This window comes from Oculina patagonica, chromosome 13 (genome assembly GCF_052425735.1).
Source record: "Oculina patagonica isolate OP01 chromosome 13, crgOcupat, whole genome shotgun sequence".
Classification (NCBI taxonomy): Eukaryota; Metazoa; Cnidaria; class Anthozoa; order Scleractinia; family Oculinidae; genus Oculina; species Oculina patagonica.
Genome location: NC_135770.1, coordinates 26,968,028 through 26,993,862, shown reverse-complemented (window position 1 = coordinate 26,993,862; position 25,835 = coordinate 26,968,028). Strand labels below are relative to the sequence as shown.

The window sequence follows — 25,835 nt, the reverse complement described above, 5'->3', positions numbered from 1 at the left end:
AGCCCTGTAATCTTGGCTGCTTTGCGTATACCGCCGAAACCACTTCGGCCGTTTAACTTTTTGCTGTTCACACTTAACGGTTTTCTTAATCCACTCTTAAACTATGGCAGAAATAAAGATATTCGCAGAGCGATGCTGAACATGCTTGGATTCAGACATCGACGTATTAGCAGTCAACAGCTACCGAGCGTAAGATATTATTACAGAAACGGTCAGTTGCAAGAAGCGGCCGACAATAACATTGCAGTGCAATCCAGAGAAAGACATCTTCAGGAACTCCACATCGCAAGAAATTAATAAGAAACTCAAAATACTTTTAACTTATCTTAAAAATAACTTTGTCTTTTTGTAACTTTACCGTCGGGGGAATAAGTTTTGGTATATCTTCTTTGAAACATTCGAAGTATCCGAATTATTTCACCCAATCAAAAACTAGCGCGAGCGCTGACGAGTGCCGTATTTATTCGATTAAGCGCCCAACCTCGAATAAGCGCCCACCCTGTAGGCAGGAAAATTTAACAAGCGCCCAGCCTCGAATACTCGCATGCTAGGTACCGTATTTTCTCAATTAAACGCCCCCGGCGTTTATTTCAAACTTGGCTTCGTGGATCCGGCGTTTATTTGAATGGTGCAGTTTATTCTAGCAAAATGTTTATTAAACAAGGGTTTATAATCATTAATTGTTGCATGAATGTAAGTTTCCATCATACTTAAAGCATATTACACCTCGAATAAATGCTTGAAATGCTTACTTACCACTCTGCCTTGGAGACCCGGCGTTTCTTCGGGGCCCGGCGTTTAATCGAGAAAATACGGTAATGCTTGCAAGACCATTCGATATCCCTAAAAAAACTGGTTCCCTTCACGTCTTATTTCTCTTCTTCCGATCTCATCTTTTTTACAAATTTTCGATTTTGGACCTTTGAGGAGGAGAAGAATTATTGCAGCGGTCTTCATAATGTCCCTTACACCAGAAAAATGACCAATTTTAGGGGGTCAGGTGGGGTTCGTTTCCTTCCTGTTTCCACCAACTTGGGAAACCCATTTCCCGCCCTTTCTTCTTTCCCTTCCGCGATCCTGTGGAATTTCGGGCCTGGAACATGATGTGCCATTTTACATGACACATATTTCGTTGTCTGAGCCGAAATATTGACCGCTGAAAATGGAGGGTAAATTTGAATGCTCGAGCGGAGTGCTCGAGTCTCGCTAAATGGTCCTAAATGCAGTTTATTGATAATTAGGGGCAAATGACAAATGAACGGCAGTAATGGCTAGCGTTAATCGACAGAGGTTACCTATAGCTGCTTCAGTGTTAGCAGAGAACCTCAATCTTGACGTGGATGTTGTTCGTACAGTGATAACTTTACTGGATAAAGAAAACACTGTTCCGTTCATTGCTCGCTATCGGAAAGAGCAGACCGGAGGTCTAGACCCCACTGTACTGCGGCATATTCAAGCTCAGTATGAACAGCTCAAGTAAGTGAGAATGACAATGAAATTGTTATTGTGTACAGGGATATAAATTTGTGGAACATTTGTTAATTCTTCGAGGATTGGTTCGCAGCGTGGTTTTTGCTGATTGTGCAGAAATATGCAAATGAAAGCATTTCCCCTCAAATCCTAAAGGCCTGGCAAAACGAGGAAACATGTTTCCAGAAACATCCATAGCGTGCACACGTTTCCTCAATGTTTCCTAGTTTTGCCAGCTGGGAAGCATTGTTTCTAGCATCAATTTTGTTTCCAAGAAGCAAAATTTGCTTCTGCTAAGCAGCAGAAACATTTCGTGTTTCCGCGCGGCATGGAAACATGGCAAAACGAGGAAACAATAATGGAAACATGTTACCAGCATGTTTCTGGAAACATGTTTCCTCGTTTTACCAGGCCTTAATACCCAGATTAGGGTGCACAAGGGACAAAATTTCGATTTTTTAAATTGCTTTGATACTAAATAGACACAATTTGTTAATATAATTCACTCAGATGGGACATTCCATTTTTTATCCGTACCCCGCACCCCCAAAGAAGGCGGCAACATTTGGACCGTTTGGAAATTTTTTCAAAGGAGCCGAAAACAAATCAACTCTTTGGATTTCATTTTTCAAAGGGGACCGGCAAAAATTTGAGGGTTCGGATTCCTGTCATCCGTAGGGGCAGGTGCGGATAGAAAATGGAACGTCCCGATATTCACAAAGAGAATTTAATTTTCACTTGCAAAGAATTCTTTATTAGGGGGACTGGTAGAAAACAGGGTGTCTGAACTACCCACCTCCCAATGTAATGTTGCAAAACAAAGTTAGATTTGTCCTTGACCCTGCCACCTTTAGAATTAATCCTACCTCCTGCCCATTCCTCCCAGTTTCCTGTACCCCCTGCTCCTCTCCCTATTCTCCAGAGTTTTCACCCCCTGTCCCCAATATACCTCATAATTATGCAAAATTTAATAATATTATAGGGTTTCAAGCAAATGAAGGATCGTCGCAGTAATGTTCTCAACTTAAAGCAGTTGAGAAAAGCAAGCCTGAAAAAAAATTCAGGCTTGAACAAGAATCGAACCCATGACCTCTTCGATACTAGTGCAGCGCTCTAACCAACTGAGCTATCAAGCCAACTGGGAGCTGGTCACTTGTGAGTTCGTAATATACCCGTGGATGGAAAAGATATGAAATGAATATATGAAATTTATATATTTGTACTGCGGATATACATTTTAAGCAAATGAAGGATCATCGCAGTAATGTACTCAACTTAAGCAGTTGAGAAAAGCAAGCCTGAAAAAAATTCAGGCTTGAAGGGGAATCAAACCCATGACCTCTGCGATACTAGTGCAGCGCTCTAACCAACTGAGCTATCAAGCCAACTTGGAACTGGTCACTTGTGAGTTCGTAATATACCCGTGGATGGAAAAGATATGAAATGAATATATGAAATTTATATATTTGTACTGCGGATATACATTTTAAGCAAATGAAGGATCATCGCAGTAATGTACTCAACTTAAGCAGTTGAGAAAAGCAAGCCTGAAAAAAATTCAGGCTTGAAGGGGAATCAAACCCATGACCTCTGCGATACTAGTGCAGCGCTCTAACCAACTGAGCTATCAAGCCAACTTGGAACTGGTCACTTGTGAGTTCGTAATATACCCGTGGATGGAAAAGATATGAAATGAATATATGAAATTTATATATTTGTACTGCGGATATACATTTTAAGCAAATGAAGGATCGTCGCAGTAATGTACTTAACTTAAAGCAGTTGAGAAAAGCAAGCCTGAAAAAAAATTCAGGCTTAAACAAGAATCGAACCCATGACCTCTGCGATACTAGTGCAGCGCTCTAACCAACTGAGCTATCAAGCCAACTGGGAGCTGGTCACTTGTGAGTTCGTAATATACCCCTGGATGGAAAAGATATGAAATGAATATATGAAATTCATATATTTGCACTGCGGATATACATTTTAAGCAAATGAAGGATCATCGCAGTAATGTACTCAACTTAAGCAGTTGAGAAAAGCAAGCCTGAAAAAAATTCAGGCTTGAAGGGGAATCGAACCCATGACCTCTGCGATACTAGTGCAGCGCTCTAACCAACTGAGCTATCAAGCCAACTTGGAACTGGTCACTTGTGAGTTCGTAATATACCCGTGGATGGAAAAGATATGAAATGAATATATGAAATTTATATATTTGTACTGCGGATATACATTTTAAGCAAATGAAGGATTATCGCAGGAATGTACTCAACTTAAGCAGTTGAGAAAAGCAAGCCTGAAAAAAAATAATTCAGGCTTGAATTCAAGCGTGAATTTTTTGAGCTCATCTTACTAAGATCTTAAGTTTTTTCAAACTGACAATTCATGTTAAGATTTCATTAAGAAATGTTGTAAGATCGTATTAAGATGTAAAGTCTTAAGCAAGATCTTACTAAGATCTTTATCTTAAATGCAATCTTACAAGAATCTTGTAAGATCTTGCAAGATCTTACAAGATCTTAATAAGATTTCCACCTGGGATTAGACACTTATTAAACATTAATTTCTTAAAATTTGTATTTTCTTTATGAATTATTAATGAGTTTTTGAATTTAAGTTCGATTTATTTCTTGCAAACAAGTCAGCATGGTAACTGAACATTTGAACTTTCAAAACAGGAACATGTTGTAGTACTTGTCTCAAAAGCCATTTTTAATACCTTAAAACATTGTTACCATCAAGGAAAATAATTATATTAGGCTTGCTCAAACTTGATACTTCACTGCATTTGCTTTTTGAGTCTATAATACGAAAAAACGCTGCATCGTGATGTGGCGTTTATTGGAGGGCGGCATTTAAATATTTCTGCTCTAAAATGCGGCGTTTATTCGAGGGTGACGTTTATTCAAGGTCGGCGGCTTTTAATCGAAAAAATACGGTATCTGAATATATTTATAATAAAGTTATTATGTTTGCAGATCTATCAGAGAGCGGGCAGAAACCGTCAGTAAAAAGATAGGCGAGAAGCTTACACCAGAGATAAAAAATTCACTCAACAATGCACTCACCATGGAAGAGGTGGAAGAAGTGGTAAGCCTACAGAAAATGTGTCTTGTGATCAGTGACATTTTGTTCAGTTTTTTAGCCATTGCAATTAAGGATCCAGCTACAGTCAACTCTCGCCTTGTGGACACCCAGCTATTGTGGACACTCGCTATTATGGACAAAATCCAAATCCCCGGCGAAAGAGGTTTGACTGGAAATGATTCCCGCTACTACGGACTCTTGCTATAATGGACACTAAACAATGCCCTGAGTGTGTCCCCTATAATGAGAGTTGACTGTACTAGATTTTCGTGGAAAATGGGAAATGAAATTGTAAAACAATCCAAACTAAAAACTCAAATCTAGCACATGCATCCCTTAAATTAAAGTAAGTAATACCCTTGCATTACTATAGATCATTTTTTCACATATCGAAAGAAAAAAAAAACCTGCACTATTCTTTTGCAACTTCTTGAGTGTGACAGCAAGTCATACTTCAAAGGACAACTTTCAAGGTCTACTTGCACATAATCAACAATTTGTCAATAGCAAGAGAGTTAGCTTACCAAAATAAGTTTAGATTAACAACAATTTTTTTCTAACATATAATAATTTTTATGGTCTTTATGGCTAGTATGCACCGTTCAAGAAAGGCAGCAAGGGTTCACATGCAGAGAGAGCACGGCAGCTTGGACTTGGTGAACCCGCTGAGCTCGTGCTAAAGAATCCAAGGACTGTTCAGCTTGAAAAGTTGGTCAAACCAAATACAGAGGGTATGATGGACAGATTGTTCTATAAATTAAAGTATGCTATTTGTAAGAAGGATGTGCAAAGTGGGACTGTAACAAGTCCATGTGGCTTTTCTGGCCTTCACAGCCCTTAAAGTTTACCTAAGTCTTTGTTTTCATGTACATACATATACATACATACATATACTTTATTGACGCTCCCTAAAAAGGGTTTTTCAGCTCAATATAATATAATAAAATTACAATAATTATTATAATAAAATTACAAATACAGATTAAATGTGACACAATGTGAAATTTCAGCCGGATTTAAGTTCTTTTCCAGCCAGTCAAATTAACTGACAGCCGGCCCTTAGCTCGACAACCCTGATTATTGCTCCACCTGTTTTACGAAATGTATGTGGCACTCTTAGTGCATAGTACAGTGTTTGGGTCAAAAGGTCTGGGGTAGTCAGTTAAATATATTGTATTTTTGGACACCTTCTAGAGCTCCACTCAGGAGTTAACATGGGTACCGTTTAATTTATCCCCAGGGGGGTACTCGGGATTTTAAGTGACGGGGATGTTCAAATGACCCAAAAAAATCCCTAGGGCTTCCAACATAACCCAAAAAAATCCCTAGGGCTTCCAACATAACCCAAAAAAATCCCTAGATCAAAACTTGACCCCTAAAAAATCAACAGCAAAACACGTTTGTTTGTACTTTATTCGCAGAACTACGCAGCCAAGGCACTACCACAAATCTTTAGATTGTTTTGAATACCCAAAAACATCCCTACTCAAATAAAAAAAAATACTTGCCAAATTTTCCTACCCAAAAAAATCCCAGAATCGAAAATTTCAATCCCAAAAAAATCCTTCGATCATCCCCGTCACTTGAAACCCTGAGTACCCCCCCTGGGAATTTATCATTGCAATGATTGTGGCAAAATGCTTAGTTAGAGGGGGGGGGGGTTACTTGTGATTGACAAACAGCTCATCTGGGCAGTGTCATAGCAGTTCTCCTTCATGCAGTTGCTTTATGCTTCAGAAAACAGTGTTAACGTACATGTAAGTTCTGTCACTAGTAAGCCAACTAGCTTGTCTGATTAGGGTCAGGTGGAAATGATAGGGCATCTCTTTAATTAATTTACACTGCATTAAATCTGATGAGCTATTTTCCTGGAAATAGCAACCTGATTGCAGGGGTGGGTTCCCAGGGGGGTACTCCGACTTGTAAATGACGGGGATGATCGAATGAAGGCAAAACTCAGCACCCAAAAAAATCCCTAACTCTTCCGACATTACCCAAAGAACGCTTGTTTTGTTAATTCATCATACCATAAATACGCCAATGCCGTGCCAAATCACTTTAGTTTGTTTTTAATACCTAAAAAGATCCCCTATTTGAATCAAGTCACCCAAAAAAATACTTGCCAAATCTTCTTACCCAAAAAAAATCCCAGAACGAAAACTTCAAACCCAACAAAATCCTTCGATCATCCCCGTCATTGACTAGCCGGAGTACCCCCCCTGGGGGTGGGTTATTTCAAGCCTTCAAAAAACAGTATTACAATACTGATGCTATGACAATCTGTTATACGCTGTATATCAAGAAGATGATCTGATACGTGTATGTATTGTAATGACTTGTTCACCAATGATTGGAAATTTGTTTTAGACACATACCATAATTAATTTTTAGCATTGACTGATTTGGGGTGGTTGCATGATGATGATCAAACAAGCACTTAGTACTTTCAATAGGCTTGATTTCTGCCGCCTTCTCGGGTCTGGTCTAATTCGAGACTACTTTCAACCACCTTAATCAGTTAAATACCAGTTTATACATACAAAAAACATACTTGCAGGACTCAAAGATGTAAAGCAAGTCTCTCTTGGCATACAGCACATTCTGGCTGATGTGATTGCCAAGGATAGTTCTACCTTGAGCTCAATTAAAGCAATGTAAGTACAAAATACCTGTTTTCATATAATACACAATTTCAACAGGAATCTGACAGGTTCACAACTCACCAGTCTACCTACATTTTACACAATGCTACCTTACATAAATTTCAAGTTTACCTCAATCTATATATGTTATGTAAAATTTAACTTGTAATATAGTGAACTACAGTGCTATGCAATAACCTATACTGCGATATAGTGTCCCTGGAATTTAATAACATTTTGTCAAAAAATGTTCATCTGTTGATTACATGTATCAACAGGTTGGAGAGAAATCCAATCCGGATTGAGTCATCTTTGTCCCGCTCAGCCACAAAGGAAAAGAAAAATGGAGCAGGAGACAAAAAATATGAACAGTATCATGGCTTCAACTTGTCAGTTGCTGCACTTAAGGCACACCAGGTAAATAAATATTAAATATTTTTCTTTGGTAGTTTATAAAAAAGGTCTTTGCCATGCTAAACTTTCGCTCAGTGCAGTGCATGAAACTCGATGAGTAGTTAAGCTTTATAGTCAGACAAAAGCTTTGTTCTTACTAACTAGTTAGGTGCACATGTTTATGTAGTAAATAAAATATGAGCGGGAGATCTGTATGGGCATTTACAATGGCGAGCCGATAGGCGAGCCATTGTTAACGCCCATACAGATCGGACGCGAATATTTTATTCTACTTGTGAAATGAAAACAATAAATTGAATGCAAAGTATTGTTATGCGAATCAGTAGAGATCTGTATCAAAAGTTAATGAATACTAATTAGCTGAGCAGGAGTTTGTATCAAAAGTTAATTCTATTGATTGATTTGTATGGGGGTTTACAGCTGTGTACAATATGTGATCTGAATACTGTGCTGGGATTGGTTTACACCCTCATGAATTATTAATGAATTTTACAAGATAAAATAACATTGTGCATTGATTTTAAATTATTGTATTACACTATGTACATCTTTTGCAGACTGTGACTGGCTCTGCATGTATTTAATCTGTTAATCACTCAGTTTTAAATACTGGTATATATGAAACCAATTTGTTTCTTTTCTTATATAATTATGCAGGTGCTTGCTTTAAACAGAGGTGAACAAAACAAGGTCCTCACTGTTAAACTAACCATTCCCAAACCTGTGGAAAACCAGTTCCTTTCTCATCTTCATAAAACATGGGTGCCCTGTGATGCTCCAGGTAGTGTTTATTATTTTCTTTGTACTGTAGGGGTGGTCAATGGTCCTTCAAAAAATACGGTATGTGTCTCGCAAGATTTTAGCCAAATTTCAGGGGTCTCGTCTTCTCAAATTTTTCTTTGGAGCCAGGCTTTTAGCCAGGTGGTAGTCCAGGGACGGCCACTTTTCAGATAAAATTAATATGAATAACTTGTATACAGAGTTTTTTTTAAGCAAATTTGGAAATCTTTAGATACACTCATAACTGCAGAAAAAAACTTTGCATACTCCTCAGGCCCTCCTATGGGAACAAAGTCAGGCCTTATAATAATTTTTGACTCCCACTTTTTTAATCCTGGCTAAAAGCCTGTTTGACGCCTTCTCAGAGGCTCGATTTCTTTTGCAAGGCTAAAAAGGTCTCAGGCTTGCAGAAAAATATAACTCTTGCCGTCTCACAAAGTCTCGCATTTACCATTCGACACCCCTTTACAGTCCAAAGAAGAAGCTGCATAAGAACGAACTTGCATTGAACTACAAATCTTTTCAGTTTTACAACATATTTGTTTACCGTATTTATTCAATTAAGCGCCCTAGGCGCTTATTAAATTTTTGGACCTTGAGAGTGGGCGCTTATTCGAAGTGGGCGCTTATTCGATGCTGGGCGCTTATTAAATTTTCACCATTTCTCGCAAGTAGTAAGTTTATTTTACAACAAAACAATGAATAATAATAAAACGTGAAGATGTGCTGGCCAAAGCAGAATTTTAACTGTTCATTGAAAGTTTCTGTAAAATACTAAGAAAACTCGGTCTTCGGGGAAGTTTCTTAGTAGTACTTAGTCAATTTCAATCTCAATTTTAATATTAATTAAAGGACTCCTCTTCTGCACTTCAGTATTTTTTGAAGGGGTATAGGGGGTGGGCGCTTATTCGAGGCTGGGCGCTTATTAACTTTTCCTGCCTATAGGGTGGGCGCTTATTCGAGGTTGGGCGCTTAATCGAATAAATACGGTATGTTTTTAAGGAAAGATACAAAAGTTATTCAAGACAGCAGTAGATGATGCATATAACAGACTTATTAAACCAAAGATCACCAGACAGTCCAGGTAAATGTAAATCATTTATAATATATTTAATAATATCATAACAGCAATACAAACTGTGACTAACTGGTTTGAAGTTATGTATAGGTAATAGATAGCATATGTTGGTTTTACTGGCACTATGCAGACTATGAATTTTGTGGCATGTTTTGAAAGTGCAATAAGATAATTTATTATAAATAACTATTATATTGTGTTTACAAATAATTAATCACAAAATTATCAGTTGTGGTTGACTGCAACTGTCTCATGATTTCAAACCATCCTCAATTTTTACTTGGTATTTCTGATTTGACCATCATTCAGTGTGCAATCAGTCACACAATTATATTTTTATGTACTTTGTTCAAAGGGATATTTTTATTACATAACTGGCCAAGTCAGTATTACACAATCGACCAAGTAATACAAAACTGACCAAGTATTACACAATTGACCATGTAAATTAATGTTATACGCAAAGGAATGAGATATTACCTTTAAAAAACTCCTGCACCGCAAATCGTGGCTAAATAAAATTTCAGCTTCAGAATTTCCCACTCCCTTAACCTCTCATAAATTTTCTTATGGTCCATCCCTTAGTTACACCTTACCTGATAAAACAATGAAAATAATCAATCACAAAAATAATGTCGGCTTAATGATTAGATTAGCTAACATTGAGCCGACATCAATTGGCTTGATTAAAAAATATCTACAACAATTACTATAAAATATAATAGTCTAAGTAAAAGTTTATAATTGTAAAATCAACGAGAAATACATCATAATCGACCTGGGTAATTTTGAAACAAGCAGCGTTTTCTACTTCCACACTGCTTGTGAAATGGGTTCTCAGTCGGGTAAGTAGACTTGCTTACAAGTCGAGCTCACAGAGTGCAAAGCGCGAGAGCAAGCACGAACGACTTTTAGAAAGTCTATCGGACAAGATATTGTTTTGTTGACTCATCACTCTAAACAGAGAGTTTCTTGAATAGGGTTGATAGGCTTTTCTTTGCTCTTTCTTTTCTGGTTTCCGCTGGGCCTGAGAGGAACTGTAAAACACCAATAATAGGATTATGATCCAGTACCTCTTCCACTTGAGCAACTTTGCTGCCTGCCATTTCACTCTGAACATTTGCATAAGCTCCCTCGGTTAAGTCACCAAAGTCACTGGCGGCAGTAGCTACGGTAGGATCTTCAATTTCGAATGGCCTTACCCAGGACACTTTTATCTTGTTGTCCTTTGAGAAGAAAACGAAATTGTCTTTGTTCCGTATATAGTTTCTATTAGTTGCTCTTTTCTCTTGTCGAGGGCTCAATTCATAGCGTACCACGCACACTTTTATGGCCTCATTTTCCTCCCTGGGTACATTAAGTACATTTTTCCCAGGTTCGAGATTATCGTCTAGCGTATCCAAGTTAAAGTCTGCACCGATTAGAAAAGAAGGTATATCGTTCTCTTTACAAACTTCATGCAGAAAGGTAATGAGGCCGTTAAAAGCGTTAATCTTATCATTTTCGGTGTAGCCTAAATTTCTGTGAGGCCCATGCCACGAAACTGCGAGCATAACATCAGAAGTTTTCCGACACGTCAGTTTCACCATAACAATTCTTCCGAACAGATCAGTCGTGTATTGCACTCTTTCCCTGATTCTCGTTATCGCTGTGTCCGTGGTCTTCAGACCATACGTTGAACCATCGAAGTCCTTTATTTGCCAAAGTATAGCGGCGTGGTTTTGCTGATCAGTTTTTGCAAAACCGTAGCCTGATCTGCCACAATTTTTGACCACGTCTCTCGCAAAATGCCCAGGAATTTCCTGGCAAAATATAATGGAGGAAAAACAGGTTCGCATGATGGTCGATGAAAGTAGCACCCTGTCATCTCTCTTTGCTTTCCCTCCCATGTTGATTGTCATGATAAAGTAGGATGGCGTTTCAGCAGATTTTAGACGCGCGTCCTGAATGTCTTTCTTGTATTTATTTATAATCTGTGTAGGATCTTTACCTTCTTGTATCGTCTTCTCTACAGCATGCCATAGATTTGTAATGCTTTCAAAGGATTTATTATAAATCGTGGGATCCTCCATCGATGGTCTGCTTCTGTAGCCGTCCACAAGTTACAGAAAAAAACTCAATCAGACAAAACGAACTTCACACCTCGGTTATTGCTTAATAATGCTAAAATTAAAATAAAGCGCACCTTATGTATAATTTAATAGCTTAAGATTTGCGTGTTGTGAAATGCATGCATTTGCAGATGTCACTTAAAACGATAATTCGTTAAAAAAATGATCCAATTTAAAGAAACGTCGTAAAAGTACTTTACTAAAGTTAAAAAACTCAAAAGACCCGAAGAGTAGTTTACACTGGAGAAACGGATTTAATTATTTAAGACAGGCCTCTCGTAACACTTGGATAACTTGATCGATTATATTCGTCACACAGGCGGTTTGCGTCAAAAGATTTAGCTCTGTTTGAACAATGTGATTTTTGGGTGACTCGCGTGACTGCTTTCTCGCGTGATCTTCGCAAAATAATTATCTCTCTAACGGGTCTGTCACTGACTTCACTGCGCCCCTGATGAGAATGGCAAACTTTCTGTAAATTCCTTAGTTTAAATAAACAATAATAAGGACAACAAGTAGCTACCAACACCATAGTCAGTCATTTTCACAGACGATTTTCTCTGTTTTCGGTTCGGTTGATGCAGATTGCGTCTCTAACTAACACAAACATAGCTATAAGGACTTTTCTTTACCATTTAGTCAGTAAACCCTCTAGTAAGTCAGTCTTATGGATGGTTTTCTGCACTTTCGACCTTCGTCTATTCGGTATGTTTCGGTCTGTTTGTTCAGACCTTTCATGTGCTTATTCACATGTTGGGCTGTTCACTTACCCTGGGTTCCAGAGGGTTTTTTTTTTTTTTTTTGCGGTGACAAAGAGCGGCGAAGCCGCGATCGTAAAAAAACCCTCTGGAACCCAGGGTACTGTTCACTCGGCGGTTCATTCGGATCGTTGACGTTGTTGCTGCAGTCTTCATCCGTTACTTACATAAACGAAACACTAAAAGCTGAAATATTAAAACCTACAGTACTGAGTTCCGAAACGTTTTGGTTTTAATATCATAAATGGCATCCCACAGCGTTGGAACTATTCCATCGTTCAAACGAAAAAGCTGATCGATTATAACATACTCGTCACCCAGGCGGTTTGTGTCACAAGATTTAGCCAGTGAGTGAGCTCTGTTTGAACGATCTGATTTTTGGGTGACTTGTATGACTGCTTTTGTAAACTTTTCACTGTGACATACCTTTGAAGCCAAAAAGCGTCTCCAGTCTTCAAGCTCTTCTTTGTTAATAATATCGTGTTGTTCCTGGCGGCAGCTGAGGAGTATATACCCGGGAATATACGATACGCATAAAGCTATTCTGGATCTCGTCGATCGTCCATAATTACCATAACATTCAATCATGCCATCACTCCCTTTTCATCATCAAAAAAAAAGAGACGCTTGATCACAGGTTTTTACTTCCATTTTTTTTTCACAGCTGACACAAACTAGAACTGGCATTTTTATGCCACTACCGCGATTGCTGCAGGACGCAATAACCAGGAATGAACACAGTACACGAATGTACAACCGATTTTACTTACGTTTTTTAAAAAATCATTTAAATCGATACTTAATTGGTAAAGAAAATTATATAATTTCAATTTATACATAGTTTAAGCAAAAAGGAAGAAAATAAATTGTGAGCAGCCCTGTTTTTTTCTTTGTCCGTCCAGTGTGACATAGCTTGTGTAGCAGGTGTCGAAAGAGGAGGCAGGCAGGGGGGGGGGGGGGGGGGGGGAATATACGGCACGCATCGCATACATACAGAAGCGTGGACGTTTTTGACGGGGATTTTAAAAAAATTTCGGACAAAAAAAAAATTGTCAAAAATTAACATGAACAAAAGTGTTGAATGATTTTTCAACAAACAACAACCAATTGTCTACTTCTAGCGAACAACATGCACGGTTAAGCGTAACCTGAGTATTAGGCCTTCCTAAGGGGAGGGGGGTGCTCCTCTTTCCTTCCCTCCCCCTCCCCTTAGGAAGGCCTGATACTCGAGTTAGGTTAAGCGTTGTCTCATCATTGTTTACACAGACTGACAACACAGGCCCTTAAATTAAAAGTAGAGATGTTATTATGCCCCCGTCTGTCTACTGAATTCAATAAAACTCGTCAATATATGTCTTTTTCGTTTTAACTTTGTATTAGTCCTTTCTTACTTTCCATGATTATTTTCACGTAATATTTTGTCCTGTAGCTAGTTCCCAGTTCCAATCGGTTCTATTGATCGGACGATCGCAACAGAAAGTGGTACAGATCCTGCCGACTGCCTCATGTCTTTTGAGCGATCGTCATCGCTTGAAAATGGAGCGACGCGAAGCGTGACGCGACAAAAAGATCGCGAGCGGAAACATGGCAGTGGAAGATCTCGGAGCGAGACGTTCGTCTTGCCCCCAAGTTCCCCACGGCCATTTTTGCCAACTGTTTCATTCTTCTTCGATTTCCAGCCATTTTGGGAGCCATTGTTCCAAGGAACGCGGGCTCACAAATGGCTGAAATTCGAGCCTGCGCTGTACTCTCAGAGGTTGAATCTGCTTTGCAAATCATTTATAGGAAGGAAGTTAGCGTCACACCCTAGCAAATCTTTAACCTGTGCTATACCTTTACAATTACTCAATATTAGTCTGTTAATAGACAACTATTGGGTAATTGTAACGCGCACAGCATCTTCATTTTGTTTTTATCTCAAGGAGTGCATTGACCAAACAGGCAGAGAAAGAGAGCGTCGACCTGTTTATGACGAACCTGTATCGACTCCTCCTCACCCCTCCCATCAGAGGAAAAAGTATTCTTGGTCTAGACCCAGGCTTCTCTCATGGGTGCAAATTAGCGGTGCTAAGTTCCACTGGTAAGTAAACGAGATAGCCAGATACGTATATCATCGTATACGTATATCATCGTATACGTATATACGTATATCATCGAGATAGCCAGATACGTATATCATCTTTTTTTCAAGACCAATTCTCAGTGTAGAATTAGAAACAATCGTTGAAACGTGAATTTAGCAAGCAATCAGAAATATTGCGAAAAAACAAGGTGATGTTGCTCCTAAACGAGCATAGGTATACCCTATTTTATTTAAGTTCTTACAAGATGAACGATCAATTGGCAAAGTTCGTCAAAAATCTCAGTGCAGTTCTAGAGCAGTTTTCAATTGAGTGTCGTAAAACCAAAGTAATTACTCTGGCCAATCACAAAGGACGCAGACAATCCAGTGAACCAATCAAAACTCGAAGCAAATACATGTAGCCGGCACGAAGCGCGGGAAAACGTGGGCGAGCGAGTCACGATTGGTTTTGGTTTTACTTCTGATTGGCTAAGAAAGTGGCGCGAGATTTTTAAGCCAATCACTAAGCGTAGTAATTGAAAACCAAAGCAAACGCAATTTACTTTCGACACTCAAGTGAAAACCGCTCTATTTCAGTGGAATTACGTCTATCTGCGGCTTAGTTATTTTTCGTTTGCTCCTCGCTATAGGCGAAGTGCTGGAGACGAGGGTGATCTTTCCATTTGGAAAAAACGCCAACGCTAAACAAGCCAAAAACGTAATAGTGGAAATTGTTTTAAAGCACAGGTAATGTGGATTTCTTCCACGATTTTGTATTTTTCTTAGAATTCACTAAAAGAAAACCTCAGTACGCACGTACATGTATATTTTCAATATGTACATGTAGCTTAGTTCATTTTTTGTGTATAGTAATGGCTCTTAAAGACAGATATAACTTTCCGATGATAAGCCCCTATTGAAGAGCTTGATTGGTATTTTACTTTGTTAGAGAAGGCTGAGAGGTACCTTTAATTTTTTTTTTTGGCTGTAAGACTTGTTTTTGGGTTTCATATCCTGGTTTTTTTTTAGAGTTTTACCATATGGTATTTTTGTTTGCACCAAATAAATTTAGACACCAATCCCCCCCCCCCCCCTCCCGTATATACATGTAAGCCCTCCCCGAAAATAAGCACGGGGTCTATTTTTGGAAATAAACAATAGTTTAAACGTTTACTTCAATCCCCCTGTTTAGCGGATAGCCTTTAAAAGTTATTTACGAGTGAACAGAGACTGTTAGGAATTTCTTTAGCGCACAATTAAGGCAGCCATGTTTCTGTAAAAAAGCAAACTCGTCTAAGTTAGACAAAGAAGTGATGGGTAACTGCACAACATTTTTTTTTCAGTTGTGACTATGTAGCTATTGGAAATGGCGTTGGATGCCGGGATGCTGAAACATTTATCAGTCAGCTCATCAAGCAGCGTGTGTTTGCACCTCTGGACATCTCCTATTGGTAAAAGGAAACAAAAATTATGGGTTGTATATTGTGTGCGTAGAGGATTTCGTCAGAGCAAAACTAGAAATAAACCACTGAATGCAGTGGTCACACGACACATCTCCACGGCCTGGCCAAGACCTGTACGCATGCGCACAGCCTATTACCCGTGGAGTGGCAGCCATGGACAGCTGTTTCGTCCTTGTAAGGACTCACCAGCATGGCATAGCCAGGCGTAAGGGTCTCACATAAGATCATAGACCCCGCCGTTTACTCCAAAGGCGAACCCGAAGGTTGCTTTAAACCCCAGCTCCATGCTAGGCTATAAATTATACCCTTCTCGATTAATCAGTTGTAAATATGTAAATATGTTTCGTCAAGTTTACACGAGACTCAAATTTGCAAATCGAAAGGAAACATATTGCCAACATTTTCTAATAAACTCAAACGTTTAGTTTGAACTCTGACTTTATATAATTGATGGTAACTTTTTTTTTTCATTTAGCATCGTCAGCGAAGATGGAGCTTCTATTTACAGTGCGTCGCCTGAAGCGGCAGCTGAGCTGCCGAGCCTTGATACAAGCCTCAAGGGAGCTGGTAACTAAGAGTAACATTTGCAACATCCTCGTCCCCAGGTCTTCTCTGACGAAATCCAAGCTGGCGGCAACTTCAATCAGAGTTGGATTTGGAACGCCAGAGTAGACAATGGAAACGAGGTTTTAGTTTCGCCGTGGCAGTTTTTTTAATACACCTTGCGCGCGTGTCATTTTAATTTTGATTATCTTGTTTTAGTGTCAATAGGACGTAGATTACAGGACCCTCTAGCAGAACTGGTGAAGATTGAACCCAAGCATTTGGGTATTGGGATGTACCAAGTAAGTAAGACGCCCGCAAACGTTACATTAAAACCACAAGGAGAAGCCATTTTACATGTTCGCCTGGGAGACGCGGTGGCCCAACGGTTAGCGCGCCGGACTCTGGGATCTAGCGGTCCGGGTTCGAGCCTTGCTTGGGTCATTGTGTTGTGTTCTTGGGCAAGACACTTTACTCCCACAGTGCCTCTCTCCACCCAGGTGTATTAATGGGTACTGGCGAATTTTACCCTGCGATGGACTAGCAACCCATCCGAGCGGGAGTAGAAATACTGCTAGTCGCGTGATGCTACTGAAACCTGGATAAGCTCAAGTCTGATGAACCACTAGACTCGAACGCAGACTATTTTATATGTTCAGTGTCTGCGTTCCACTCCGACCCCGTTTTGAGACTAATGTAAAAGATAACTCGAAAAATGGTTATTGTGCGTCAGTGGTATTTATCATAGAGTGATTAAGACGGAATCCACTAGGAAGTCGAGTAATATTTGTTAAAGTTGGACAAAAATCAATTTCCAGAATAATTTAAATCCTATTGCGTTATTTCCTACCTTTAATAAAAGGTAAAGATGTAAGTAATTATCCGTGATAACACCAACAACAATTTCTTATCAGAGTCTGAGAAAATGAATTTCAAAGTTCATAAGGTATATGCAAAATCTCACGTGTAGCCATTTTGTAAATTCGTCTTAAGCGATTTAGTGGAATTCAGCGGAACTTCAAAATGTGTTTTCGATGTGTGGTGTTGTTAGAAAAGATTTCTTTTGATAAGATATTTGAAGCAGTAACAAAAAAGTTTGCAATAAGGTGGAAATAATTCTGGTACAACAATTTCTTATCCGAGTCTGAGAAAATGATATTAAAAGTTCACAAGCTATGGGCTAAAGCTTACATCTTTTAAGCGATTCAGTGGAATTCAGCGGGACTTCAAAATGTGTTTTCGATGTGTGGTGTTGTTAGAAAAGATTTCTTTCGATAAGATATTTGAAGCAGTAACACAAAAGCTTGCAATCAGATGTAAATAGTTTTGGTACATAATTTTGTCCAATAACTACTCGAAGTCCTGGCGGATTTCCTCTTAAGTCTTAAGCGCGCCCCAAATAGAGCTGTTTGTGGATCCTTCTAAGTAATATTATGCTCGACTTTCTGGTGTTAATATTTTTCCACCTACTCTCTCGCAGCATGACATTCCCGAGTCTTTGCTCCGAGGAGGTTTGGACGGTGTAGTGGAGGATTGTGTCAGTTTCGTGGGAGTTGATTTAAATGTAGCCGGAGTCAGCATGTTGAGGTAATAATGTGTTACAATGTTGCCGGTGCCGCTTAAACATTTCTGGGTTTTTGAGCTTTTTGTTGGCTTAATACTGGAACATGTTATGGGAGGCGCAGTGCCCTAATCATAAACTGGTTAGCCCGCTGGACTCCAGATCGAGCGGTCAGGGTTCTAGTCAAGTCCAGGGTCACTCCGTTGTGTTCTTGGGCATTGCAAGATTCTTTACTCTCACGGTGCCTATCTCCACCCAAGCGTCTAAGTGGTAGCCATGTTATGGACTAGTAGCACCCCATCCAGGGGGAGTGGAAATACTCCTAGTCGCTTAATACCGGCTACGGAAACCGGGATAAACGCCGTTTTCCATGGGTCACTTCAGCTTGATACAGACGTAACGTTTTTTACCCACTAGCTATAACATGTAATCCCATGTCTCTAAAAGACATTAATTTAATTGGTTGACTGAAGAAGCAATAGTTCACTGGTTACAACGCGGCTCCTTCTTCATCGCGGCTTGCAGTGTAGGGGAAATGAAAAAAGAAGCCTGAACTACAAGTGCCGGAAGAATTCCCAATTATAGAAAGGTTATTTATAGAACGATTATCTGAGTCAAGCAGAAAAAATGCTTAATTTGTACACAAGTAAGTGAAAAGTAAGGGAATTTTGTTTTTGAGTGTTATTTTCCTTTTTATTTCAGGCGGATAGCTGGTTTGAATGATAAGAAAGCAAAAGCAATTCTAGCGTGGCGGGAAGAAAATGGCGCCTTCATCAACCGTGAGCAGCTAAAGGCAGTTAAGGGGATTGGACTCAAGTCTTACGAACAGTGTGTTGGCTTCGTCAGAATAATAAATAAGTCACGGCTCCATGGCAACGCTGCTAAACCATCCGCCAGCGGGCACAACAGGACAGCGGATAACAACGGCAAGGCAGCGATTGCTGTGTTAGATTCTGATGAGGAAGGGAAGATGACGGCGCGTGGCAAGAAAAGAAAAGGCGGTAGCGTGGATGATGAAATAAAGAAGAAGAAAAAGAAGAAAGGCGCTGAAAAACAAGAGTTTTGTCCTGAGCCATTAGATATGACTTGGATTCATCCAGAATCTTATACAGTAGCGAAAAGGTAAGTCAGCCACACAATTTCGCCTTTCATCAAAACATCTAAAGGTAGTCCACACTGGAGTCCGCTACTATATCTGAAATTTTGTATTTATTTGGTCAGGGAAATTAATTTTGAAAATTGATGTCTGTGGCAACCATGTATTAAATGACTTGGTTATGCGGCATGGTTTAAGTAATTTAACCGAGTGCCGAATTTCACCCTAAAGCTTTTTACTCCTTTGCGCTGTTTTCAGTGTCATTCAGATGCTGGGTATGCTGCCAGAACAGATTGGTCAGCCTGTGATGAAAACCACTATAGACAAGCTTTTACAGACTCGCAGTAAGTAGGCTTCCCCCTCCCCCTACAATCTGCCTTCTGCAGCTCTAAATGTAAATTGTTCATACTAATCGCAGTACATGTACTTTTCTCTTATGTTAGTTCTGGGAATTTGATGGTTCATAAAACCGTTATCCCCTAGTTGATGATTTTTCTTATTCTCGTCACCAGTTTCACAATATATCGATATTGTGAGGTGAACTTAGTTGTTGGTTGTTAGGAAAGCTGAAAGACAGCAGTTTTCGACTGACTGTCGAAGAAAATCCAGGATTGCACTGGTTTTGCGCTATGACTCTGTGATTGTTCAAATAAAACTCGCGCCACTTACTCAACCAATCAGATGCGAAACCAAATACAATCGCGACTTGGTCACTTGCGTTTCCCGCGCTTGGCGCCGGTTAACGTGTATTCGCTTTGTTAGCTGTATAGCTACTGAATGCTGTAGCAGGTCTCTTTCTTTTTTCTTCTCTTCGTGTGCTGCTATACTCGCTGACTTTTATTTCCACTCTTCCGCAGAGATTGAAGAATTAGCGGGAAAGTTCGGCGTAGGCACTCCCACACTACAACATATTATTGATGGTCTCAGACAGCCAACGGATCATGACATACGAGTCAGTAAGTACAGAACGAAGATCTGATTTTATCACATGTAACTTAGCAAGCAACCAATCGCAAGACGTCAAAGCCCGTTGCATGCTCGGTAGTATTCAGGCTTTTAGCCAGGTGGGAGTCCAGGAGCGCTTTCCATTTGTATGGAAAAACTGGTGAGAATTTTTCGCCAAATGGAACAGAACAAATCTTCCCATCACGTAAGCAGAACGGAAAGGAGCTGTTCCTTTTGAATATTCTCGTTTTGATAGAACTGCGAAGAACCTGGGTCCGAAAAAAAACATGGCGATCGAAGGTGAAACTTTTCCACATTATCTTCCTTCTTCGTGAAGCCTTGAAGGAAGGTCGAGGGAAAAATCCTCGCTCTAAGGGAAGAAACGACCTCTATCTACACTCGACATGAAATTTGGATAAATTTGAATCGATTTAACAGGTAAATTTTAGCGTTCTTAGGTTCAGCTGCTGACCTTGCTCTGCGAACGAACGGTTTGGTTGTAGTAAATGGAACAGTAAATTTCCGGTCATACTGACTTGACTTAGACCCTTTCGCTCCCAATGGAGCATAGGTCCACAGAAACCACTGCTCGCCATCGTGTTCTGTTTTGTGCTATCCTTTCAAGCTGCCACCAGGTGTAGCCTGCTTTGCCCGCCTCGTCATCTACCGTCCTCCTCCAGCTGTTTCTGGGACGGCCTCGGCTCCTCTTCCCCTGTGGGTTCCATCTCAGTGCCTGCTTGGTGACATTGCAGTTTGTTTTCCTGAAGGTGTGCCCAATCCAACCCCACTTTCGCCTTCTTATCTGGATGTTGATCCTTTCCTGCTCAGTTGTTGTCCAAAGTTCTTCATTTGTTATGACCTCTGGCCAGTGGATGCCCATGATGGATCTCAGGCATTTGTTGATAAAGGTCTGCAGTTTGGCGGAGTTTGCTTTTGTTACTCTCCACGTTTCGGAGCCGTACAGGAGGACTGACTTAACGTTGGTATTAAATATCCGTAGTTTGGTCTTTCTGGAAATCACTTTTGATCTCCAAACAGGTGTCAAGATGGTGAATGCAGTTCTTGCCTTTCCGATCCTCACTCGTATGTCCTGATCAGATCCACCGTCCTTGCTGATGTTACTTCCAAGGTATGCAAAGTCCTCCACCTCGTCGATTTCATCCTTATCTAGTTCTATCCTATCTGCATTCTTGGTGTTAACCCTCATCACCTTCGTCTTGGATTTGCTGATCCTAAGGCCCGTCTGCATTGAGATCTTTGCCAGTCTTGTTAGCTTAGATTGCATGCTCCTGTGGTTATGTGAAAGAAGGGCAATGTCGTCGGCGAAGTCAAGATCTTCTAGCCGGGTCGTGAGTGTCCACTGTATGCCATCCTGATGTTTTTCTGTCGTCCTCCGCATTATCCAGTCGATGACAAGCAGGAACAAGAAGGGCGACAGCAAGCAACCCTGGCGCACTCCAGTGAGCATCTCAAACAGTTCTGAAAGAACTCCGTTGTGGATGACTCTACAGGTGCACTTCTCATAGGTCTTCTGTATAAGAGTGATGTATTTCTCTGGGATGCCATAGTGGCGTAGCAGCTTCCACAACACTTCCCCATCAACGCTGTCGAATGCCTTCTCATAGTCCACAAATGTCGCATAAACAGGAGAGTTCCACTCTAAAGACTGCTCCAAGATGATCCTCAGGGTAGCAATTTGATCTGTGCATGGCCTATCTTTCCTGAACCCAGCCTGTTCTTCTCTCAACCGTTTGTCCACCTCTACTTTCATCCTCTCCAGAATTATCCTATTCAGTACTTTTCCGGCCGTTGACAGCAGCATGATTCCTCTCCAGTTCTTACATTCCTTCAGATCTCCCTTCTTTGGAAGTTTGATTAGGTAGCCTTCTTTCTTTCGTTTTCCCGGTCATATCAGGAAAACGGAAAAAAAGAGGAATACCTCTGAAGGTATTCCTTTTTTTTCTAAAAAATTCCAGTGGAAAGGACCGTTCCATTTGATTTCCCACCGAAACAACCGGTTTTTCCGTACAAAAGGAAAGCGCTCCAGGAGTCCTATGGACCTCAGAGAGGTTTTAACAGAGTTTTTTTTTAGCAAATTTGAAAATCTTTAGATACCTTTGCACTCATAGCTGCAGAAAAACACCTTGTATGCTCCTTAGGCCCTCCTATGGGGAAAAAGTCAGGCCTCCCACAAAGTCAGGACTCCCACTTTTTAAATCCTGGCTAAAAGCCTGGTAGTATTATTGCATGTATACATAAAGCGTAAGTTAACTTTGACTCTTTCTTCATATTAGACGGTAAGTCTGTTCTGAAACAACCGTCGCACTGCGTTGGTAGACAAAAGGGCAAATGCTCGAAATGTCAGCCGCGTAGATCTAAACTGACGCTTCGTTTATCTTGTTCTACGTTTACAATAAGCTCTTAGCTACTTCAGTTTTTAATATTAGTTAAAAAAAAAAACGAATCAACTTCTTTTCGATGCATACAGGTCATTTTGGAATTTTGGTTTGTAATGAAATTCTGCCGTTTGGTGTTTTAATTTTATTTACATGGCTCTTAGGGTTGAAGACAATACAGAATTTACCAGAGTCGCCTATTTCGTCTTTGTTGATCTTTTGTATATCTTGTGTGCCTGTTTTGAACTTTCTTTCTTTCCGAGTTTTTTTCTTCCTCCACTGCAGTCAAATAAGTATTTGAGTTTTTTTTTTCTCTTTAGATTTTCAGAAACCCTTGTTCAAACGTAACGTGACCTCTCTTGAAGACCTTCATCCGGGAACTCACCTTAGCGGCCGCGTCACGAATATGACGTCATTCGGGGCGTTTGTTGACTGCGGGGTCGGCCGTGATGGCCTGGTACACAACAGTAACATGGGACGATTCAAAGGCAAGGTCGGCCTGGGAGATCTGGTCGAAGTTACTGTTAAGAGTGTGGATATCCACAAACAACATATCGGTTTGGTTTTGACGGACATAACATCAAGGTTCGATCCACAGTTGCTGGTCTCGATCGGAAATTTATCCCAAACGTGCGCGTGATAAAAGAAATGTCTTTTCGCTGACTAATCTTTGTGCAATTCGGTTAAATAAGAAGAACAGTGGTCGCGTTACTACGTTAAATTTGTAAATTTGTGAGATTAATTAATGTAAAAAAAATTCAATATCATAACGAGATATAAACTATATTTATTAGAACAAATCGAAAATAGGAATTGGAAGTATTGTTATTGCAAATGTTGCTGGAGATAACAGCGTGGATATTTTTTTATAGCCTGAAGGAAACTCGCGTTATTATAAGTCAGTAGGTTCTGCTCGGTGAAATGTTATGCTACTGCGGAGAACAAAAGAAAAACAAAGTTGTCATTAAATAATACAAAATTATCTTCTCAGTTGGAGCGCCTTTATTTATTGTTTTGTCAAATCCTGCATTTTTTTTCGTTCCCGCGAAAGTTATGCTAAACAATAACTTTTAAGTCTTCAATGGTTAGTTATTAACAAGAAAACAGTGCAGCCCTTACTAAAAAGAAAGGTTAACCGCAAGCAAACCAGAGTGGAACTAACCGCAAGCAAACCAGAGTGGAACTAACCGCAAGCAAACCAGAGTGGAACTAACCGCAAGCAAACCAGAGTGGAACTAACCGCAAGCAAACCAGAGTGGAACTAACCGCAAGCAAACCAGAGTGGAACTAACCACAAGCAAACCAGAGTTGAACTAACCACAAGCAAACCAGAGTGGAACTAACCGCAAGCAAACCAGAGTGGAACTAACCGCAAGCAAACCAGAGTGGAACTAACCGCAAGCAAACCAGAGTGGAACTAACCACAAGCAAACCAGAGTGGAACTAACCACAAGCAAACCAGAGTGGAACTAACCGCAAGCAAACCAGAGTGGAACTAACCGCAAGCAAACCAGAGTGGAACTAACCGCAAGCAAACCGGAGTGGAACTAACCGCAAGCAAACCAGAGTGGAACTAACCGCAAGCAAACCAGAGTGGAACTAACCGCAAGCAAACCAGAGTGGAACTAACCGCAAGCAAACCAGAGTAGAACTAACCACAAGCAAACCAGAGTGGAACTAACCGCAAGCAAACCAGAGTGGAACTAACCACAAGCAAATTGGAGCGGAATTAACCGAAACCAAAGTCGAGTGCTTCCAATTTCGATTTGTATAGAGGCAAACCGTGGTTTAAATAATAGGTAACCTACTTCATGTAAACTCATTGACTCGTGACTCATATACGCATTTGACTCATAAATAAGGGACCTCATGTGGATTAAATCACATCTTTTTACCTTTGTGTATGATATTTTTGTGGTAGGATTGTTTCTTGTATTTCATCTCTTTTTTTTAAGTCATCTGGAACCGATCGACGACGCCAGCTTGAAAATATAAGGCTCACGAAAACGCAGGCGAAAAAATCATGGCCGCTTTACCGAACACCAAGACATTACCCTGCAGGGAAGAAGAACTGAGAAAAATAGTCTCCCAGTATAGAACTCCGTTTTATCTTTACGACAAGGAAAAAATGGTGAATGGAGCCAAGTTCTTCTATGAATGTTTCGCTTGGGTACAATCATTAACAGGAACAAGTTTTAAGAACCACTTTGCAGTTAAGTCAACGCCGACTCCAATGATTTTAGAAATGCTTCACGGAGAGTGTTACATGGGAATGGACTGCAGTTCACTCGGAGAGCTCATGCTTTGTGAAAAGCTGGGAATTAAAGGCGAAGATGTCATGTTTACTTCAAACAACACCCCTTTAGCGGAATATCGAAAGGCTTTTGAAATGGGTGCCATTATCAATTTGGACGACTATATTCCCAAGTTGACAACCTGAAGAAATCGTTAGGAGGTACCATACCTGACATGATTGCGTTTCGTTTCAATCCAGGACCAGATCACAACATTAAATATAACGAGATCATTGGCAACCCTGTTGAAGCAAAATTTGGACTGACGAAAGCCCAGCTGTTCGCCGCCTACAAGAAGTGCAAAGAGTACGGTGTGAAGCGTTTTGGATTGTACACGATGATGGTAGCAAATTCTCTGAATATCTTGGATCTCGCTGAGACTGCTCGGATGATGTTCACACTGGCGGTGAACATCAAGAACGAGACAGGAATCAGTGTTGAATTCGTTAACATGGGAGGTGGTATCGGCGTGAATTACCATCCCGATCACAAACCTATCGACCTCCAAGATCTTGGAAGTGAAATGCTTGTATGAAGAATTCGTGATGCCACACCGGGATCTTCATCCGCTGCAGATAAAGTATGAATGCGGCAGGGTGGTGACCGCTGAAAATGGATGGCTGGTGTCACGTGTTATCAACATGAAATATCTGGTTAGCTCAATTGGTAGAGCGCTGGACTGCTGTGCGTACGACGACCACTTCGCCACAATGAAGTTTCCTTAGAAGTGTGTAACTTTTCTTTAATATCATACCAAAGACTGAAAACTTTTCTTCGTTTTGATTGGTTCATCAATGGCAGGCAAATAACTAAATAAATAATAAAATCGTACAATGTTCTTAAGTGCAAATTACCTGACCGGAAATCACCGAAAACTGTCTAAGGCCACTAAAGATCTTCCAAAGAACTGACTACGAACACAACTCTAAGAAGATCTCTTAAGATTTCTCAAGATATCCCATGGACTTTCCAAGATGGTCTGAATTATATGTCCCAAAATTTTCCCGTGAGATTTACGACGATTTCTTAGAGAATTGCTAATACTTGAGCAGACTTCTAAACAAAGTTGAAGATTTTTAAAGGCTTCTAAAATTTCCAAAGGCTCCAGAAATAGGCCAATGATCTCAGAAGGGTT

The 25,835-nt window shown here is 40.1% G+C and overlaps 3 protein-coding genes across 5 annotated transcripts; 2 read left to right on the top strand and 1 right to left on the bottom strand.

Annotated features, from left to right (window-relative positions):
- Positions 1-1,072: 1,072 nt before the first annotated feature.
- On the top strand, positions 1,073-24,263 carry LOC144636271 (S1 RNA-binding domain-containing protein 1-like). 2 transcript variants are annotated; one of them, XR_013567499.1, is made up of 18 exons: positions 1,073-1,476; positions 4,449-4,560; positions 5,150-5,288; positions 7,115-7,211; positions 7,478-7,616; positions 8,271-8,394; positions 9,396-9,477; positions 14,263-14,420; positions 15,053-15,149; positions 15,746-15,853; positions 16,341-16,432; positions 16,628-16,710; positions 17,889-17,995; positions 18,672-19,091; positions 19,324-19,409; positions 19,923-20,021; positions 22,727-23,869; positions 24,079-24,262. XR_013567499.1 is itself a non-coding variant. In XM_078495438.1 (17 exons), exons 1-17 carry the CDS (start codon positions 1,268-1,270, stop codon positions 23,044-23,046), a joined length of 2,472 nt encoding a protein of 823 aa, XP_078351564.1. In that variant the 5' UTR covers positions 1,073-1,267; the 3' UTR covers positions 23,047-24,263. The 2 variants fall into 2 exon arrangements, 1 of the variants encoding a protein (XP_078351564.1); XM_078495438.1 differs by having other exon boundaries at positions 22,727-24,263.
- LOC144636402 (uncharacterized) lies at positions 9,531-12,971 on the bottom strand. Of its 2 annotated transcripts, none has more exons than XR_013567505.1 (2): positions 12,767-12,971; positions 9,531-10,067 (listed from the first exon to the last, which is right to left on the bottom strand). XR_013567505.1 is itself a non-coding variant. In XM_078495608.1 (2 exons), exon 2 carries the CDS (start codon positions 11,541-11,543, stop codon positions 10,428-10,430), a length of 1,116 nt encoding a protein of 371 aa, XP_078351734.1. In that variant the 5' UTR covers positions 11,544-11,556; positions 12,767-12,971; the 3' UTR covers positions 9,531-10,427. The 2 variants fall into 2 exon arrangements, 1 of the variants encoding a protein (XP_078351734.1); XM_078495608.1 differs by having other exon boundaries at positions 9,531-11,556.
- A 166-nt stretch (positions 24,264-24,429) lies between the features above and the next one.
- Positions 24,430-25,235, top strand: LOC144637087 (protein TabA-like). The gene is made up of 2 exons (XM_078496248.1): positions 24,430-24,799; positions 24,901-25,235. Exons 1-2 carry the CDS (start codon positions 24,430-24,432, stop codon positions 25,233-25,235), a joined length of 705 nt encoding a protein of 234 aa, XP_078352374.1.
- Positions 25,236-25,835: the final 600 nt, after the last annotated feature.